The sequence below is a fragment of the Geotrypetes seraphini genome, chromosome 9, assembly GCF_902459505.1.
Source record: "Geotrypetes seraphini chromosome 9, aGeoSer1.1, whole genome shotgun sequence".
In the NCBI taxonomy this organism is placed as follows: domain Eukaryota; kingdom Metazoa; phylum Chordata; class Amphibia; order Gymnophiona; family Dermophiidae; genus Geotrypetes; species Geotrypetes seraphini.
The window spans coordinates 150,670,979-150,690,293 of NC_047092.1; the positions used below are offsets into that span (position 1 = coordinate 150,670,979).

General features: G+C 40.9%; 1 protein-coding gene across 5 annotated transcripts in view; it reads left to right on the top strand.

The window, feature by feature from the left end:
• The first annotated feature begins 8,668 nt into the window (after window positions 1-8,668).
• Window positions 8,669-19,315, top strand: part of RNF7 (ring finger protein 7) — a 79,552-nt gene continuing 68,905 nt past the window's right edge. For 4 of the 5 annotated variants that reach the window (XM_033958881.1, XM_033958883.1, XM_033958885.1 and 1 more), the window contains exons 1-3: window positions 8,669-8,745; window positions 11,844-14,539; window positions 15,225-15,456. In XM_033958881.1, the coding sequence (XP_033814772.1) occupies window positions 15,272-15,456 (185 nt within the window). In that variant the 5' untranslated portion in view covers window positions 8,669-8,745; window positions 11,844-14,539; window positions 15,225-15,271. Of the gene's footprint in view, window positions 8,746-11,843; window positions 14,540-14,999; window positions 15,457-19,315 lie in introns of those variants that run through there. The other variant, XM_033958882.1, reaches the window with a different exon arrangement.

Below are 19,315 nucleotides of genomic sequence, written 5' to 3' on the forward strand. Positions count from 1 at the left end.
TTCTTCAGTGCAAAGCTTGTGGGTCAGTGGTTGTGGCCATTCATACTCTGATTCTTATGTGAGCCAAGGATAATGAAGCCATTGTGACATCACTGATGTGATTGGCTCTTAGGCACTGGTGGAATGAGGCATTATGACATCACAATATCTGCTCTGGATACCAGAGACTATCATTCTGTAGTGTCTGTTTCAACCTCAATCCTTCTACACCAGCATTCTTCAAAGCAAAGCTTGTGGGTCAGTGGTTGTGCCCAATTATACTCTGATTCTTCCTTCTCTCCTTAAAGAATGACATGAAGATGGTTTCCCACGGTTATCCGCGGGGACGGGAACGGTGATGAATTTTGTCACCGTGTCATTCTCTAATGCAAAGGACATTGGGTCACTGAATGAACTTGGAGCAACAGTGAATTTTTTTACCATTTGTCTGCAAAAATTAGTGTTGTCGATTAAAAGATGTACAAATGCCTGCCTCATCATTAGATTAATTCTGTAGCCTACACCACTGTTTAGTTTTTATTTAATTGAAGTAGGACAAATCAGGGAATCTACAATTTGCTATTACATTGTGTCTTGTTTACATTGTGGTTGCAAGGCAGGATCCCATTTTTTCCCCAATTTTTAAATGTTCAGATACAAATTTGTTACTCTGTGTGTTGGATCATGCAGGTTCATGTTTACCATATTTTAAGAACAATATTTTCTTCCAGCCAAATCAGGAGAAAAATGTTTAGAAAGTGATGAACTCTTTCCATCTTCCTAATTTTTAGCTGGAGTATAGTTCAAGCACAAAAACTGGGATTGGTTGACCTGTAATTACAAGTGTAGTAAATACATTCAGAATGACAAGGAGCAGCACTTTAGTGATCTGGGCTATCCCAGATTATATTTTCAGATACCTGGTATCTAATTTTTTTTTCCTTTATGATCAGTTTCATGATCGGTACTGTTGTTTTAAGCAATTCTTTGGTAAATATCTTTGATGCTATGTCTTTATTCAAATTTGTGACTGGCTGCATTGGTTGTGGAATGTCCAAATCGTATTCTCTTCTGGGAGCATTGATTGAATTGAAAGATCTCTGGGGATGAATAAGAGAAGCAATCAGCTTTTATAAATTAAGACTACATTTTGAATTATCAGTGTTAAACATTATGGTACTGTCTGGAACAGGATAATGTATATATGCTTCATTTTCCACAGTATATTTAAATCATTCCTTGCCAGTACGGTGTCCCTTTGCTAGATATTTACTTCTTGGGTTTATGCATCTTTAAATCTTGGTTTTCATTTTTAAATAAGTCAGTTATTAGGAAAAGTGGAGACTTAAAGCGTCTGTTCCTAAGTTTCTGTGCACCGGTTATACAGTGCATGTGCATTTTTCTTGGGCCAGTGTTTTTCTTTGGCATGGCTCTATTTTTTCTAGTTTATAAACGAAATGAGATGTTCATTCATAGTTTTGGTAGTGTTGCAGTGACAATGAAAATCATTTGACTGGATTTTGGTTTTGTTCTATACGCATCTTGTGGCTTCTTTAACTATAGTGGCAAGGTGCCATTCTGTCATAAGTTCATGTAGCAATACACACAATCATCCTGACAATGCATAGCAGTTCCACAGCTGGTGGCCAGTATTTCATCCTGAATTCAGAGCCCTAGAAAGGTTCGGGAGTGACAGTTCCTGACACTGTTGCAGCCACTTCCTTAACCACTTAACCAGCCTGCTGTCTCATTACCACTACTCCACTCATCTCATTTTCCAGTAAAGCAATAAGACACACAAGATTTATTTTGTTGTGAATATTGCCATGAGGAGACCTGATGGCATCTGCAGCAACAGTGTCCAATGTTTTCTTACTGCCTGGTTAAAAGGAATTTGTAAAAATACTATAAAAAGCTGCAAGGTTTTATTGTTTTATGTTAATATAAATTTAACTTATACTTTTTTTTTTCTTAATATTTGACAGTGAATTTAGTCTTTGTTTAGAATGGTTTGCTTGATATTTACTTTTAATGGTTTCAAGTGAAAGCCTCTTATGGTTCTATCAAAAGGGATTTTCTTTCTACACATTGATAGAGCGAGAACCAGTCTTAAAAAGGAAAGAAAAAAAAAAAAAGCTACTTAATGGCGTTGCATGTGTATCAGGTTTTCTACAGCCTGTTCCTGTAACTTGACAGCAGCTTATCATAGTGTTGATGTTAACCTTATGATAATGAAATCATGTGTTCTGCAAAAGTGCACTTTGAATCTGTTTTAATGGTACGAAAGGAATAGCTGGAGTGCACATGCTGCTAGATATAATATTATGTAAAACAAAGCAGGGTTACTGCACAGTATGTGATCACAAGCTATAAGACGGCTTTCACTTTGTGCCTAAACATTGAAAACATTTTACCGTGAATACCTGTACTCTTTATTTCATTGGCAAGTGTATTCAAAATGTTCAGCATCAAAACTGTGCAATGCCATGTCATTTTCATTTGTATAACTATGGTGAGTTGAAGATGTGTTTTTATTTAAATTTTATTTTCTTATCAAGAATATTAAAATTTTTGTAACTATTGCTTGAAAATAACTCAGAAATAAAGTACAAAGAGCCTAAGCTTGAATTGATTGTCTCAGCTTGGATAGAAGTCGTGGCTTTTTTTTTCATGGCTATGTGCTTTGATTTGTTACATTTGCAAAAGCAATTTTGTTTTTAATGTAGCACTTATGGTATATGGAACAGTGTGTAAAGAATGAACACAGATTCCTCTGTACAAGGCTGCTACAAAGAATTGATATGCTTTTACAAGTAAAGTAGATAAGAGTGAGAATCCTTGTTAGTCACCCTGGTGTCATGGGAGTTTCTTCAAATTTGATAACACGGTTGGCATTCAAGCTGCTGGAATAAGACACCTTTTGCAGCTTGAAAATGAGCGTAGTCTCCAGCAAACTTTCTCCTTCCCCTTCAATTAATTTTTATTTTTGCATAGGGTGGTGTTAGGATTCAGCCTTACTCGGTAAAGTATCTTTCTAGCATTTCCCCTCTAGGCCACTCTTGTAGTTTGAATTCATTTAACTTGAGTACAATTAAAATATCCCACAATTTAAACAGCTTTGTTCATCATGTAAATGTCAACAAAATTAGACTGTTAGATAAACATTTCCAGTTATCAAACACAGTTCAAACTAGAAGGAGCAACTCGGGGCAGGTAGTGTTGGGGTGAATGTGTAAGTCTACATGGTTGAGACTTATAAAGCTGTGATATGCAACTTCATACAGGTCAATACACTGCCTCTTATTGGAAATCCAAGTTTGGCTTGATGGTGCTTTAGTAATTCTGTCCATTTTGTCCTTAAAATCAGAACACACAAAAGAAATCAAAACTGAGTCTTCATCAATTTTTTTTATTATTATTATTATTTCATTTTAATAGAATTACATTCCATAAACAGGAAAAGAAAATGGTAACAAACTAACAACTAATCTGCCCACATGTAGGGAACTAGACATGTTCTATATTTCAAAAGTTATAAAGTGTGTTTTCTTAGGCTTCCGCAGCTGGGGATCATGGTTGTTGCATTTGTCTGGGTCTTGCCACCTTCAAGTAATAATAATAATAACAGTTTATATACCGCAGTACCGTTAAGATCTATGCAGTTTACAAAAGATTAGTGAAATACAAGTTGAGAGAACTTAAGGGATGAGAGAACAAGAGGGGGATAGGGCAAGAGTAAGTAAAACTAACGTTTCATCCATCATGCTGTGGCTTTCTTTGCCTTGGTATTTCATCCCGAAGAAAGCCATGGAACAATGGTTGAAACGTGATGGAACTTGGAAGTCTATAAAATATTGAGTGGAGAGGAACAAGTAGATGTAAACCACTTGTTTACTCTTTTACTAGTACATTTAAAACAAATCTGAGAAAATATTTCTTCCCTCTGGAATTTATTGTCAGAGAATGTTGTAAAAGCAAGGTTTAAAACATGTCTGAACAATTTCCTAAAGTCATCTATTAACCATTATTAAGATGAACTTGGCAAAATCATTGCTTATTCCTGGGATAAGCAGCATAAAAATGTGTGCTATTCCTTTGGGGTCTTTCTAGGTATTCGAGACCTGGATTGGCCACTGTTGGAATTAGGATACAGGTCTTGATGGGCCTTTGGTTTGTGCCAGTATGGTGATGTTTATGCACTTAAGTATTTATGTACTCAGAAATGGCAAGGAAGACCCAGGCAACCATAACAATTGCCATAAAATGTGCCAGCAAACTAAATTAAGCTACCCAAGAGAACTAATGAGCGATCAGGTCAAGCTGTAGTCTTAAAAATGAAAACTTGCAATGCATGGTCTGTGTTTATTGTTCAGGAAACTCGCAATTATGTGGCACCGGACCTTTACCTGAGGCAAGTCAGCCGCCAACACTGCTGCTAACTCCCTCCCCCCAAGGCCCTGTTTCAGTACTGCAAGGGGAGGGAAGCCAATGCATACCGATGCCGCTAGAAAAGAAAAAAACGGCAATATCGGCAGGGGGAAAAAAATGAAGAAACTCCTGACGTTGGACAGAAATTTGACATCCACTGCTGTCTTCATTATCCCAGAGCTCAACTGTTAAAGCAGCAGGAGGTTTTTACTTCAAGGGATTCTGCAGGAAAGGCTCCCGCGGGCTCAGTCTCAATCTCGCGGTCCTTTCCTGTAGTACTACAGCCTACTGCTTCGGGTCCTGTTTCACTTCCACAAGGCAGGGATACCTATTGTTGAGGTCGTATAAAAGAATAATTTTTTTTTTTTTAAACCCAAAGCAGGCAGACTAGATAGTAAAAGCAGCTCCTGCCGATAGAACACTGGTCAATGCCTTCACCTCCGCAAGCGGCCTCTTCGACACTGACCTCTAATTTACAAGCGGCCAACAGCTCTTCTCTCTTTTTCTCACTACCACAAAGGCGCCACAGAAGGGGAAGTTGTTGGTAAGTGGAGTATTATAAGTGGAACCTTTGCATAGAGCAGCTGCCCTCCCACATCCTGTTTCAGTGCTGGTGGCGGAGTGCTCGGGTTTGGCTAGGTCTCCAGTTTTGGGACTGATGCCCTTCCCCGAAGACATGGAGAGCTCTAACAACAACCAACTCTTCAGCAATATAGATAAACTGGATGGTGCTATTGGACAAGGAGTCTGCTCCCTCCCCTCAAGGTCCTGTTTCTACCTGCAGGGGGAGGTTAATTATATATATATATATATATATATATATACACCGTATTTTTTGCTCCATAAGCCGCACCTGACCATAAAACATACCCTAGATTTAGAGGAGGAAAAACCAAGAAAAAAATATTCTGAACCAAATTGTGCCTCTGAATCCAGCCCCCTAAAAAAATAGACAAATATACTGCAGCAGACAGATTTTGATCACTAAATTGAAATCCTACCTTTGTTGTCTGGTGATTTCTGGTTGCACTAGATAGTTCTTTCCTTCCTTACTTCCTCAGGCCCAACAATTGTCTCTTTCTATTCCCTCCCTCCTTCCTATGTGCTGAGTTTTTGCCCCCTCACCCTCACTGCCTTCCAGCCTTTGTCCTTCCTCCCTTTCGCACTGAAGCCTTCCTCCCTCCTTCCCTGCCACACCAAAGTCTGCCTCCCTCCTGCACCGAAGCCTGCCTGCCTTCCTCTCTGCCGCGCCGATTCCTCCTCCCTGGTCCGCTGCTTGCCCACTGCTGCCACAACTTTACAAAGGGAAAGGCCGGCAGCATGCATCAGGCCCACAAGTCTTGTTCCAATGTCAGTTCTGACATCAGAGATAAGGTCCAGGTCAGCGACTGGCTGGCCCGGACCTTCTTAAAAAACTGAGAGTGATTCAGAATACTGCTGTCTGCCTCATTTTTGGTTTAAAAAAAATGGGAGCATATTACTCTTTTTTATTTGAAACTCCATTAATTACCAATAGAGTCTAGAATTTTGTTTACATTTTCTTGTATTTGTTATAAATCAGTTTCTGGATTGTCACCAGGTTACCTTGTATCTCATTTTTCCTTGAGTCACGCTAATATCCCACGCAGAGTGCACTTGTTTAGTTCTCCTTCCATAAAATCCTGTCGCTATAAGAAGTTCCTCAAGAGAACCCTCTCATTTCAAGCCGCTAAACTGAATTCATGGCTTGGAAAAATCATTCTAGAGGTCTCTTCCTAGTTTGATTTTAGAAAATTGTTAAAGACACAACTTTTTGATAAGTTGGTATCTTAACGCACTGCTATTTTTTAACAAGTCTTCTTAGTTCTATTTGATGTATTTTTATCTGTATTACATGCATCAACTTTGCATTAGGTTAGTTTTTTAACTGCATTCTTTTTTAAACTGTTAATTAGTTCAGATTCAGCTGATATTTTATTCATATTATATGCATTTCTTTTGCCTGTTAAGCTGATATTTTATCAGCATTCTCTTTATTTTTTAATGTATTTTATCCGTATTATATTGTAAATGCATTCCACTCATTATTGTTAAGTTTCTCTTATTCCAGTCTGTTGTATTTCATCTGTATTTTATGTACTTGCCCAGTTTGTTATGAACTGCCTAGAACTTTTTTTTTGGTATGGCGGTATATAAGAATAAATTATTATTATTATTATTCTCTCCGATGTCAGAATTTACGTCAGGGCAAGACTTGTGGGCCCGATTGCATGCTGCCAGCCCTTCTCTTCCTTTCCTGTGGCGGTGAGCGGGTAAGAGGGCGGCGTGCAGCAGCAGCGAGGGGCGGGGGAGGCGACGAGCAGCAGCAGAACGCTGAGGGGGTGCCACGGGCAGCAGCAGAACGCCGAGGGCGGGGGGGGGCAGAGGTGTATTTGCTCCATATGATGCACCCCTTTTTGGGGGTGGAAAAAGTGCGTCTTATGGAGCTAAAAATACAGTATATTAAATTCCCTCAATTTAGCAGATGAGCACCACGGACGGTACGGGCTCCCATGGGTCTAGTCTTGGCCTCGTGGTCCTTTCCCGTCTCATTTGAGTAACTCCTATCTATTGTTCCTCACGAACTGTGAAGAATCTAGCTGAAGTTGATGAAGCATATTTGGTTCAGTCCTTCCATGTTCCAAATATCAGCGGTCCAACTCCTCAGTATGGTTACATACCCTAACATTTTATTGGTATTTTTTCTCTTCCCTCAGACAGCTGTCTGCATGAACTACCTACGAACCTTTCTGGCAATGACTCCCTTCCCCCACTCAGGTCTCAAAGAGGGCACTATAGGTGGAGTCCATTCCTCTCCACTCTCTCAGCAGCACAGACTATTTTTCCATTCTGATCTCCGCAGTCTGTGCGACAGCCAGGATATCGTCAGTTTGTTCCTAGCTCATCTTCCACTTGCTTAACCTGTGAAGACAGTTTTCTCTACAACAATGTGCCTTTCTACTGGCAAGTTCTATCCATCTATATCAGGGCCACATTTTGGATTTGTAGGTCCTTGGAGGGCCTCAGAAAAAATAGTTAATGTCTTATTAAAGAAATGACAATTTTGTGTGAGGTAAAACTCTTTATAGTTTATAAATCTTTCCTTTTGGCTAAGTCTTAATCATAATATTGTAATTTATTTTAATTTTGTGATTATGTTAAACATACCGAGGGCCTGAAAATAGTGCCTGGTGGGCCGCATATGGCCCCCGGGCCACAAGTTTGAGACCACTGATCTACATGGATAGATTTTTCTCCATACAAGTGCATGTTCACCAATTCATTCCTCATCATTGTCTCATTAACTACATTTTATTATACCATTTACAATTCTTAAATGCTGATCTCAAATCAGGTTAACTCAGATTTCATCTGCCTATTCTTTTAGCCTTCCATTCTATGGTATGCTGTAGACTTTTTTTCTTTTTACATCCTCATTCTCTTGTTTTATGAGAACTCTTGTTTTCCTTAGACCTCCTCCAGCGGGAGTCCTACCTTTTCTTTTAGATCTCTTACTGCAGGCCCTTTTCAGCTTTTAGCATTTCCTTCTTTTACATTCCTTTTATTTTATTTTTTTGGGGGAAGATGTTTTTTTCTCATAGCTCTGACTTCAGCCAGAAGAGCTACACCGTTCTGTACTGCTTCCTTCTTATACTGATCTCTCACTTTTATCCTAATAGAGTACGTTTCCGGACTTATTCCACATTCCTTCAACTCAACCAATCTATTACTTTACGGTTATTTCTTTTTCCTCCTCTACATTCCGCTCCAGCATAGCAAGATCTTCATTCATTGGACTGCAATGGAGCTTTACGTTTTTACCTCTCAGCAACTGCCCAATTTTGCCAGGCAGTCTGGCTCTTCGTTTCCTAGTACTTCATGATGTTTGCACAGTTGCACTTGATTCTTAGTACATATTTCTATACAGTGTTATTATCTGGATCAGACCTTGGCACACCTTTTTTATACTATAACTTTTTACCACCACCCAAATCTTTCTTTAAGCTTGGGACTCACCAACAAGTGTGCCTGCATATCCCCTGCTTGGCTCCAGAGAAAGCAAAGTTGCTTACCTGTAACAGATGTTCTCTGTAGACAGCAGGGAAATGCAGCCACACTTGCCTGCCCTCCATCTCCTCGTCTCATTCCTTTCATTGCTAGAGACAAAACTGACAAGCAGAGGGAGGGGCTGTAGGGGGGAGGAACTCCTGCACATGCCCAGTAAGCTTAAAAGCTCTGGCTTCAGGCTCAGTCAGTGGACTTTACCAACAAATGTGGCTGCATTCCTCTGCTGCTATAGAGAACACCTGTAAGCAACAGGTAAGTAACTTTGCTATCTTTGCGAACATGGATTTTCAGCTCTGACAGAAATTACATTTTTTAAAAAGAGAACGACTGCAGATGGTGGATAATGAAATGTGTGTTTGCTTGTCGACTATTGAGCTGTGTTTTGAGTTAATTTGTACTCAAAAACAAGCACATCCATCGCATTGATTAGCAATTCTGTTCTATCGACTTTAGTTTCACTGTTACAATTACCCATATATAGCTTAATGAACTTTAAATAAATAACTCTCAAACTTAATTTTTTGATGGTTTTGCAATTTTATAATTTCAATTGTAAGGTGCCATGAAAAACATTTTCTCCGTTTGCTGTGCCACATCTAAAAAGAAAGTTTGAGAGACATTGGGTTAGTGCTACGTACAGCCTCAGCACCTTGAGGTTGTGTGTTCAAACCCCGAGCTGCTCCTTGTGAACCTAGACAGGTCACTTTAATACTTCACTGCCCTAGGTACATTAGATAGACCGTGAGCCTGCCAGGACAGATAGGGAAAATGCTTGAGTACCTGATTTGTAGCCCGTTCTGAGCTCCTTTGGGAGGACGGGCTAAAAAAATCAAACAAATAACAAAAAATAGTTTAGGATTAAAAGGGACAAAATGGGCTCAGTTGTATAACAGGACGCCCATGTGCTTTTATAAAAGGATACCCTATATACAGAAACAAGAAAAAATAATACTAAATCCAATAACTTTCTCGCTATTAAGTTCAAAATTCAAAAGTGTGCCACTCGATCATTGAAATTTTCATTTGCATCAAACTTCTTTGAAATAATAAATCATAAAGGGAGAGTCTCAGATCCCCATGCGTAAAAGTTGATTGCTTCCGCACTGGAAAGGGAAAAGAAAGGTCTTCACCAACTCATTCCCCTCCTACCAACAGTCAGACACTTCTAATGGATCAAACTTTCTCAAAAATTGTGTCAAAATTACTTAACTGTGGGTGGAGCAATTGACTTAATGTTCTTAAAGTCTCTGTGTCTCTGCCAGTCCTTGCCGACGGACATCAGGCTAGCTGCCGTTTCGCTAACAAGCTGCATCAGGGCTTCGGACAGCGTCTGCAAAAAAGTAAAAATCAAAAAAAATAGCAGAGATCCTATTTGAGTACAAAAAACTTATCAATGGTGCAGTAGCTTACAGCAGCGTTCTGAGTCACACGCTTGCTAGGACAGAGAACACCCCAGCCTCAGTAGTGCACAAACATCAGTGCACACATTTACACCAGCTTCAAAGATGGTATAAATGTGTGTGTACTGTACAGATGTTCACATTTATCTTATAAAATAAACATTAATTTGTTCCACCCAAACTACATTGCTAGTGACACCTATACATGGATATCATAAAGTATGGGGACACTTGTTATGCACATCTATGACCATCTCTAGGGAAAGATGACTAAAGTCATCAGAAACAAAAAAAAAATGAGGTTTTAATGAATTTTGTAAGAGCAAACAATTTGTAATGTAATAATCCAAACACCATACTTTTATGTGAAAATATAAAAACAGTAACGAGTTAAAATGTGTAACTCTTATAGACTGCTTATGCCAAGAAAAATCAGTCATTCTAAATTTTTGAATCCAATACTTCAGTTACCTTTTTCCAGACAGTTGCATGTGTGATCAGCTTATTTAAAAAAAACAACAAACAAAAAAACCACAAAAAACTTTCCTGTAAGTGAACCTGGCTTTACAAAATTAGCCCCATAAGGCTTACAGAAACAGAGGTTGGAAATGGGGAACCAAATTCTAAGAAAGAAGGGAGTAAACTCTGGCTTTCCTATATATCCTTGACTCAAGGAAGTCCTTGGAAGTCAGTTGCCTGTGATAATGCAGATAGTGTAAATACAGGGCAACAAAACAAAGGAGAAAGTCCAACTTTGTTTGCAGAAAAAACCAAGCAGGAGAAACAAACAAAACTGCAGACTGTGTACAAGATGCAGGCAAAAATTTATTGTACCAAAATTAAAATGCAAATAAGTAAAATAAAACCCTTTTACCAATCAAGGGACCCGACACGGTCCGTGTTTCAGACAAACCTTTGTCAGGGGTCCTAATAAATACAAATACAATACAAAAAACATTAAAAACTCTTGTAAACTCTTATAAAAAGTGAAAAATAACAAGATGGTGTTATTATGCCATGCTACTAAGGCTTGTGGTCAAGTGACATGAATGACAAGAAAGAGGATATGTGAAATAGTAAGGAGACATGCAAAGTAAGATAAACATCAAGGTAAGTTCAAAAACAATATAAGGAAAATGATAACATTAAACAATAAAACACTATAAAAAAAATTAGTGAAAAAAGAACGTGACACAAAATGGAAAAGTGAGAAATTAAAGGAATAAGTACCCAAAGGAGTTTGGTAAAAGCAGTAATTATTGGTTTATGGTCATAAGTTTACATCATGTTGTATCTTTATGTTTTTCAATATAATTACTTAACTTCATTTTTTTATGGTATTTCCCAACCTTTTTCACCATGGTAGGTGCCTCTTTTTTACCAAACTCCTATGGGTACTTATTCCTTTAATTTCTCACTTTTCCATTTTGTGTCGCGTTCTTTTTTCACTAATTTTTTTTATAGTGTTTTATTGTTTAATGTTATCATTTTCCTTATATTGTTTTTGAACTTACCTTGACGTTTATCTTACTTTGCATGTCTCCTTACTATTTCACATACCCTCTTTCTTGTCATTCATGTCACTTGACCACAAGCCTTAGTAGCATGGCATAATAACACCATCTTGTTATTTTTCGCTTTTTATAAGAGTTTACAAGAGTTTTTAATGTTTTTTATATTGTATTTGTATTTATTAGGACCCCTGACGAAGGTTTGTCCGAAACATGGACCGTGTCGGGTCCCTTGATTGGTAAAAGGGTTTTATTTTACTTATTTGCATTTTAATTTTGGTACAATAAATTTTTGCCTGCATCTTGTACACAGTCTGCAGTTTTGTTTGTTTCTCCTGCTTGGATAGTGTAAATACAGCATAAGGCCTGTCATCATGATAACTCTTGCCCAAAAAGTATCTGATTGCTCATATCTACAGTTCATGTGTTATTTATTTAGGGTTCTGTCTTCAGAAAGCAAATCTCGGCATTTTTGAATTTTGGGTGTAGCATAATGGCTCTAAGAAGAGTTTTCTTGGTATTAACACTCTTACTGGCATGCATACACTCATCTGTGGTAAGTACCATAACTCAAGAAATGCCAAGTTCAGAAAAGGTAAGGATGCCGTTAACTACTCTGAAGTGCTGAATATTTTGTTTACTGTTTAAAAGAAAAGATAAATCCATACCTGCAATGTGATTGAGTGCAAAACTCCACCTCATTAGAATCTTTTGACTTAAGTCTGCTTTGAGCATAAAGCTTTAAATAATTTGCTTCCTTTCTTCCATGGGATGAAGTTCTGTGATTATCTCACTCAAGACCTGTGTACAGTACGTACCATGAAGTCTGTTCAAATTTTTATCAAATGACCAGCTGAAGTTGAGAATTCCATGTCCTTAAAACCAATGACATGAAATTCTAAGTAATAAAGTCCAAATTGCTCCTTGGTGCAATTAAAGGGAGTTTATAAATAGGCTGTATGATGGACCCACAGTATAAAAGCAAATAATAAAAGCATGATATGGTTTAGGAAATATTTTTATTTCAGCTGGTTACACGATGTTTACTAGACTCAATTAGCAAGGGACTAAGAATGGATTAAAATGTTTACATTTAAAATAAAAATAGCTTACTTTTATTCTTTCTATGGTGTTTTGGCAGATATGCAACACTGTACAGGTATATGTAAGAGTTGGTAGCCCCCCCAGCCTCTGTGGAGCTTGCAATTAGTCAAAAAGATGGTGCGGAGAGGGAGAGATTGGCCCAGTGATTAGAGCTGCTGCCTCAGAACCCTGAGGTTGCAAATTCAATCCCAGCCTGCACCTTGTGACTCTGGGCAAGTCACTTAATCTACCATTGCTCCAGGTACCACAGTTAGATTGTAAGACTACCCAGACAGACAGGGAAAATACTTGGTAAACCACTTTGTATGAATCTCACTTCATGAAAGGGTGGTTAATAAATCCCAATAAATAAACAAGAAGTCTTAGGTTAAAAACAAGGGCATGATTAGGAAGAATCAAAAGGCACCTTTCAAACAAAGCAGAGGAAAATCACACAATAATAAAACAGCACCATGCTTTAATGGTTTGAAAGTTCTGTCTGTTTTCAGTGAATAATAAGACTGGCACTGCTTAAAGTGAGCAGATGCGCATAGTAGAGCCATTGCTAGACTGAAACTAGAGGACCCCTTGATTTTACTGCTGGTCCCAGCCTCCTTTGGGTAGGGTCAGCAGCTCCAGCACCTCTCCCTTTCTGCACAGAAACAGTTGCTCTACCCAGCACCATGTGGAAGGACATGGAGAGGGCAGCATAGAATCCTGTGCATTTGCAGATGTGAAAGGCTAGTACTGAAGCAGAGTTTGAATCTGTTCTCTGCTATTGCCTGTAACGCCTTAGGCTTGATGTAGTAATGCTGTTCTTTCTCTTTTCACAGCCGTATTTGTGCTGCCAGTCCATCAACCCTAGAGAATTGTGTCATGGAGCATGTGGCTGAAATATTAGAGAGGCTTTTTTTGTGTTAAAAAAATTAATCTTATCACCATTTACAGGAGGCTATGATTTTGGAGCAAGTCTGTTCTCCCTCCTCTTTTTTGGAGACGCCAGGAAGTACTTTTTCACGGAAAGAGCAATTGAGCATTGGAACGAGCTTCCAGTGCAGGTGATTGAGGCCAGCAGCATCCCAGACTTTAAGAATAAATGGGATACCTATGTGGGTTCCCTACAAGGGTCAAGTCAAGGAATAGGGACGCTAGGGTATAGATTTGAAGGAGCGGGTCAGTAGAGTGGCTGTATGATTAAGGGATCAGCAGACTTAAAGAGGTGGGTCAATAGAGTGGGCAGACTTGATGGGCTATAGCCCTTATCTGCCGTCATCTTTCTATGTTTCTATGGAATAGTGTGGCACTTGTAATTGATTCCACAACTGCTGCCACAGTTGAAGCTCCTGATATTGCCATGAAATTGTGGCAGGGTTAGGTTGTCACTGCAGAAATGTAGCTCCTGATATAGAACTACAGTCAAAACTAAAAATGAAGTTCCCGCTATCACAGTACAACACTGAAAATATTTAAAAAAGCACAGATACTTAAGTGTGAGCGCCCCATCGAAGTAATTTCATTTAATATAATAGATAAGGATTTACAAAGGAGAGAATTTTTGTTCTCCTCCCCCCCACCACCACTTTCTGAACCTCTGTGTAACATCTGTATATTGAATAGAAAGCCCGAGAGTCCATCTGGAGGCCCGCGAGAGAGCACACGTTGGGATGAGGGGTGGGAGAAAGGATAGAGTAGGGGGAAGGATTGAATCTTCCCACTGAGGGGAAGGTTCGGGATTAGTAGAGGCCACGGCGAGGGGGATGATGGGAGGTTAATAAAGAGGGGGGAGCTGGAGGACCCAAACGGTCGCCGGGTCCTCCAAGGCTGCTGTTCCTACCATGTGGCTTGCACTCCCTCCTGCGCGGCTGTTCCTAGTCTTGTTCTACGTTGGTCGTCAGTTCCAGTTTGTGTGGCAGGGTGTTTTGTTCGCGTGGATCAGCTGAGACGGCAGGAAGTGACCGTCAGTATGGCAGAGGAGGCGGCTGGAAGCAGCGGCGGTGACGTGGTGGAGTTCTCCTTTTGGTGGGCGATTCCTTCATGGAGGAGGAGGCAGCGGTGAGTATGTCCGCTTTAGGGGAACGGGTTTTACCTCCTCAGCGCTTGCGTTCGGCAGCACGAACTGCGATAGCGCTGGAGGTTGTAGGAGGGGGCGGGGCATCCATTGGGTGCATGGAACCCTCTAGCAGGGGCAGTGGCCGGTCTTTGAGGATTCGGGGACAGGGACGGGGCCGTGGAGCAGCTAGAGCTGCTGGGAGAGCCATGGGAGGTGAGCAGAGATCTGCTGTGGTGTTAGCTGCTGGGCAGGGGGAATTGGCCGGGGTTGCCAATCCGATTGTGTGTTCCCAGTTCAGGAGGGGTAGGACAAGGAGCTGAGCCTGCGGGGGTCTCTCAGTTTATGGGCTCCGCATCAAGTCACCCCGGTACTTTTGCTGTGCCTGGCATTCTTCTGCAAGAGGGTGGAGCGGGTCTGGGTGTCCTCAACTCAGTGTCAGCAGTGTGGGGCAGTCATTGGGGTCTGCGGGTTGGTGGTAGCCATGGGGGGCTCCTTGGGGATCTCACCCGTGGCCCGCGGTTCATCCCCAGTATGTTGGGGCGGGTCCACATGCCCTTTGGGGTTTTAGAACTAGTGCTGCACTAGAGGGAACTTTGGGGGATAGAGGGAGGGGTTGAGCTCTGAGCCCAGGTGCTGCCCCCTTATGATGTTCAGTTGGCTGGCCCCTGTTCATTTTTGTTCCCACAGGATCATGGTCTGGAAAGATCTGTCGGGTCTGTGGATGCCGGTGCCTCATGCAGCAGAGCGGTGGGAGCATCGCGGAGCAGCAGCAACAACTCCACAGCATGTGCGACCGGGAGAGGACTTGGAGCAGCACGGCTGGAGAGCGGAGGTCGACTGGATACGGAGGTTGCTGTGGATGGCGCCATTCTTGGACCTGTTGGTGTAGCACCTGGCATTGGACATCCACAGGATATGGGTAATAAGGCCCTAGGTGCTGGGGAGTCAGGAAAAAAGGGTAGGAAGAAGGGCAAGGGGAAGGGTAAGCATTGTCAGCGGGGTCAGGCTTCCTCCTCTTCTTCATGTTCCTCCTCTTCACTAACCTCTTCCACTTCTACATCGTCCTCTTCTTCCAAGTCACTTTGTTGTGCGGCAGGGACATCGCAACCGAGTGGGGCCGGGGATCGGGGTGCTCCGGCACTTGTGGCACTTTATGAGCTGTGGGAAAGGTGCCCCGGGCGTTGCGCCGCAAGATTAAGAAGCGGGCGTCTGTTGATATTTTTCGGCTCTTGGGAGGTAGGCTACGTAAGTCTAAGAAAAAGAGTAAGAAGGACGGTGGAAAGACAAAGGTGGGGCCTGTTTCTCGCAACGTCGTTAATTGGATGAGCAGGGGAGGCAGCTGGTGCAGAGTGAGGTCCTTCTCGGCTGTGTTCTAAAATGTTCCTTCTGTCCCTCTGCTCCTGACATAGGTATTGCCTTTTCTTTAGTCCCCCCATCTACCTTAGTCTCCCTAAACAGTTGAATGACCAACTGCTTATGTATCCCAGCCCTGAGTTCCACCTACTCTGTATCTTCATCCATAATTTGACCTTGTAGAGGATCTGGACAGCTGCCCCATCTACTCTACCCCAGCCCCTTGAATCCATCATCTGTTCCACTAGAAAACTTATATTAGGGCCCCTCTGTTCTCGTATCAACCAGTAATGAGAATTGATGTTGGGGGAGAAGGGGATATATCACTTTTTCTGTGTGGTTACAATCAAAGCAGTTTACATATTTTAAACAGGTATTATTTTGTACCTGGGGCAATCTAATCTAATCTAATCTAATCCTTAGGTTTGTATACCGCATCATCTCTACGTTCGTAGAGCTCGGCGCGGTTTACAGTAGAAGAAATAGGAACTACAACAGAGGGTTAGAGATAGAAGTGTGAAGAAAATTTAGAGGGCTTGGGATGCCAAGATATAAGAGTTAAGTGTTTTATCCAGAGTCACAAGGACCTGCAGTGGGAATCGAACTCGCAACCTCAGGATGCTGAGGCAACTGCTCTAACCACTAGGCCTAGGGTTACCAGACATGTCCTCCTTTTGAAGACATGTCTGGGGGTCTAGACAGCTTTTCAAAACCTGGCACTTTGTCCGAGTTTTGAAAAGCCTCCTCAAATCGCATCAGGCAGGGAGGAAGTCTGAGCATGCGCGGATGCCACGCAATGATGTCATGTGTGCATGCGCAACACATCATCGTGTGGCATCCATACATGTGTGGACTTCTCCCTGCCCAACAAGAGCAGGCAGCAGGTGGCGAGACTAGAGCATTACAGAACACAGATGGGTTGGTCTAGGGGGGTCCGGATTTTCCAATTGGAAAATCTGGCAACCCAAACTAGGCCACTCCTCCACTTCATTGATGAAAAACATGTTCAAATCTTTCTAAATACTACTTATTCCTCTATAGCGTCATCTTTTTTTTTTTATTAAAATTTTGCAATACAAACACAAGTAATGAAAACAGAATTTAAAAAAAACAAAAAAACACAGATTACCACACCTTGTGCAACTAAAGGAAACATATCCTAACAGCACTTGTCTATGAACAATCCAAGGCATCATCCGAAATGTAAACCTTATGAAAGGGAGGAAGAGAGGAGTAAATTAAAAAAAAAAAAAAAAGGGGAGGGTGAGAGAAGTACAGACTAGAAGATAATAAGAGCGGAGAAGACTGGAGGAATCAAATATGAGACTGAGATTGCATAAAGCGGTGCAGAAAGTGCCAGGGTGAGTTATAGGTGGAGGGTGAAACAGATAATCTCGAAAGTCTAGATATACGAAGTTTTTCAGCTGCGTATCTTTCGTGTCTGTGATAAAGGCATAATGAATTTCACCAGAAGGAATAGTCCAAGAGAGAGGCTGATTTCCAGTTTTTAAGGATGTGCATGAGAGCAGTTGCAAACAAAAAATCAGGGCAATCCGAGCTGGCAAAATATGGATGTTGAGAGCGAAGAATGACTATGTCAAAGTTGAGGTCATTGGAACAGGAAATAATATTCTTCATAGTTTCCCAGACACGAGACCAAAAGGGATGGATGGATGTGCAGTGAAACAGCATATGGTCAAGAGTCCCATCTGCAGTAAGACAATGCCAACATTTAGGATCAGATCTCAGTTTAGCCTTCCACAAATGATGGGGAGTCCACACAGCTTGCCACATGAGGAAGTACAAGGATTTTGACACTCTAGTTGAAAGGAGAGGACAGTTGGTTTTAGTCCAGAAGGATTTCCAATCAATATCGGTGATGGGAATAGTCAACATAATGGACCAGCGGTGCAGGTCTTGATGATAGAACGTGTGATTATGATCACGCAGAAGTTTATAGAAAGTAGAGACAGCTTTTCCACAGGAAATCACATTGTTGCTCCAGAGATAGAAGGTGTTCTGAGAGTGTGGAGTATCAGAAGAGTAAGAGAGTTGAGGGAATTGAGAACACAAAGCAGAAAAAGGTACAATCAAGTTGTTGAGCAGTAATTGATCCACAAACCAAATGCCAGCTTTTTGCCAAGATTGCCAGGATAAAGTTTTACCCTTATGTTTAAGTTTGGGGCTGTTCCAAATAGACATATTAGAACAGTTACATACTGATATTTCCGCAGCACCATCTAAGCATCGAATAGCATGTTGTGTCGGATTCAGTAGGGTGTATAGTCTCAAGCATTTGGGAATATTCATAGTGCATAAAGCCAGTAAGGGGTAGGGATGACAGATATGAGTTTCCATTTCCAACCAAGGAGGTGTAGGTGCCGATGAGGCTGGGAGTGAGCCCAGTTGGCCTCATATTTCGCGAGGGAGGCTAAGACATAATAGTGAAAATCAGGGAAATTCATACCTCCATTTTCTTTAGATGCATTCAATTTGGAGAGAGCGATGTGAGGTTTTTTATTATTCCAGATGAAACAGGAGAGTTTTCGGTTAACCCATTGAAAGAATGATTTCTTACTTTGTGATGGCAGCATGGAGAAAATATACGTGACTCTGGGTGCCAGGGTCATCTTAATCGATGCTATTCTGTCCCACCAGGAAAGAAACAATGGAGACCAGTTAGAAACAGATTAACTATTTGTTTAATTTTCATTAAATTTAGTTCCTTAACCATTAAAGGATCCTTATGAATCATAATGCCCAAATATTTGACTGCAGTATCTGACCAGTGAAATGGGAAATTAGGTAGATCGGAAGGTGAAATGAAATCATTTAGAGGAAAAAGCTCCGATTTGTTAACTGAATACCCTGAAAGCAAGGAGTACTCATTGATGGTTGAAATAAGCACAGGAAGCGATTGAAGAGGATTGCGAATGAAAAGGAGAATATCATCTGCATATGCTACAAGCTTTATTTGTCTGGAAGCGAAAGGAATGCCCTGTGTTAGGGGACTTTGACGAATGGCAGACAGGAGAGGTTCTAAGGCTAAGTTATTTATGAGGATTCTCGAAGCAGGATGAAAATATGTTTTGATCCAGTCGATGAATTAATCACCAAAATTGAACCAACGGAGAACTCGGAGGAGGAAAGGCCATTCAACTCGATCAAATGCTTTCTCAGCATCTATGGCCAGACCTACCACCAGGTCGGCGAGATATTTGACATATGTATTGATATGATGGAAAAGATGCAAATTATCTCCAATGTACCTACTTTTAATAAACCCTACTTGGTCTTTGTGAATTAAAGTGGATATGACTTTATTCAATCTGATAGAGAGTATTTTGGCCAAAATTTTATAATCCAAATTTAGAAGTGAAATGGGTCTGTAGTTTTTAATCAATGTGGGTGTCTCTGTCTGGTTT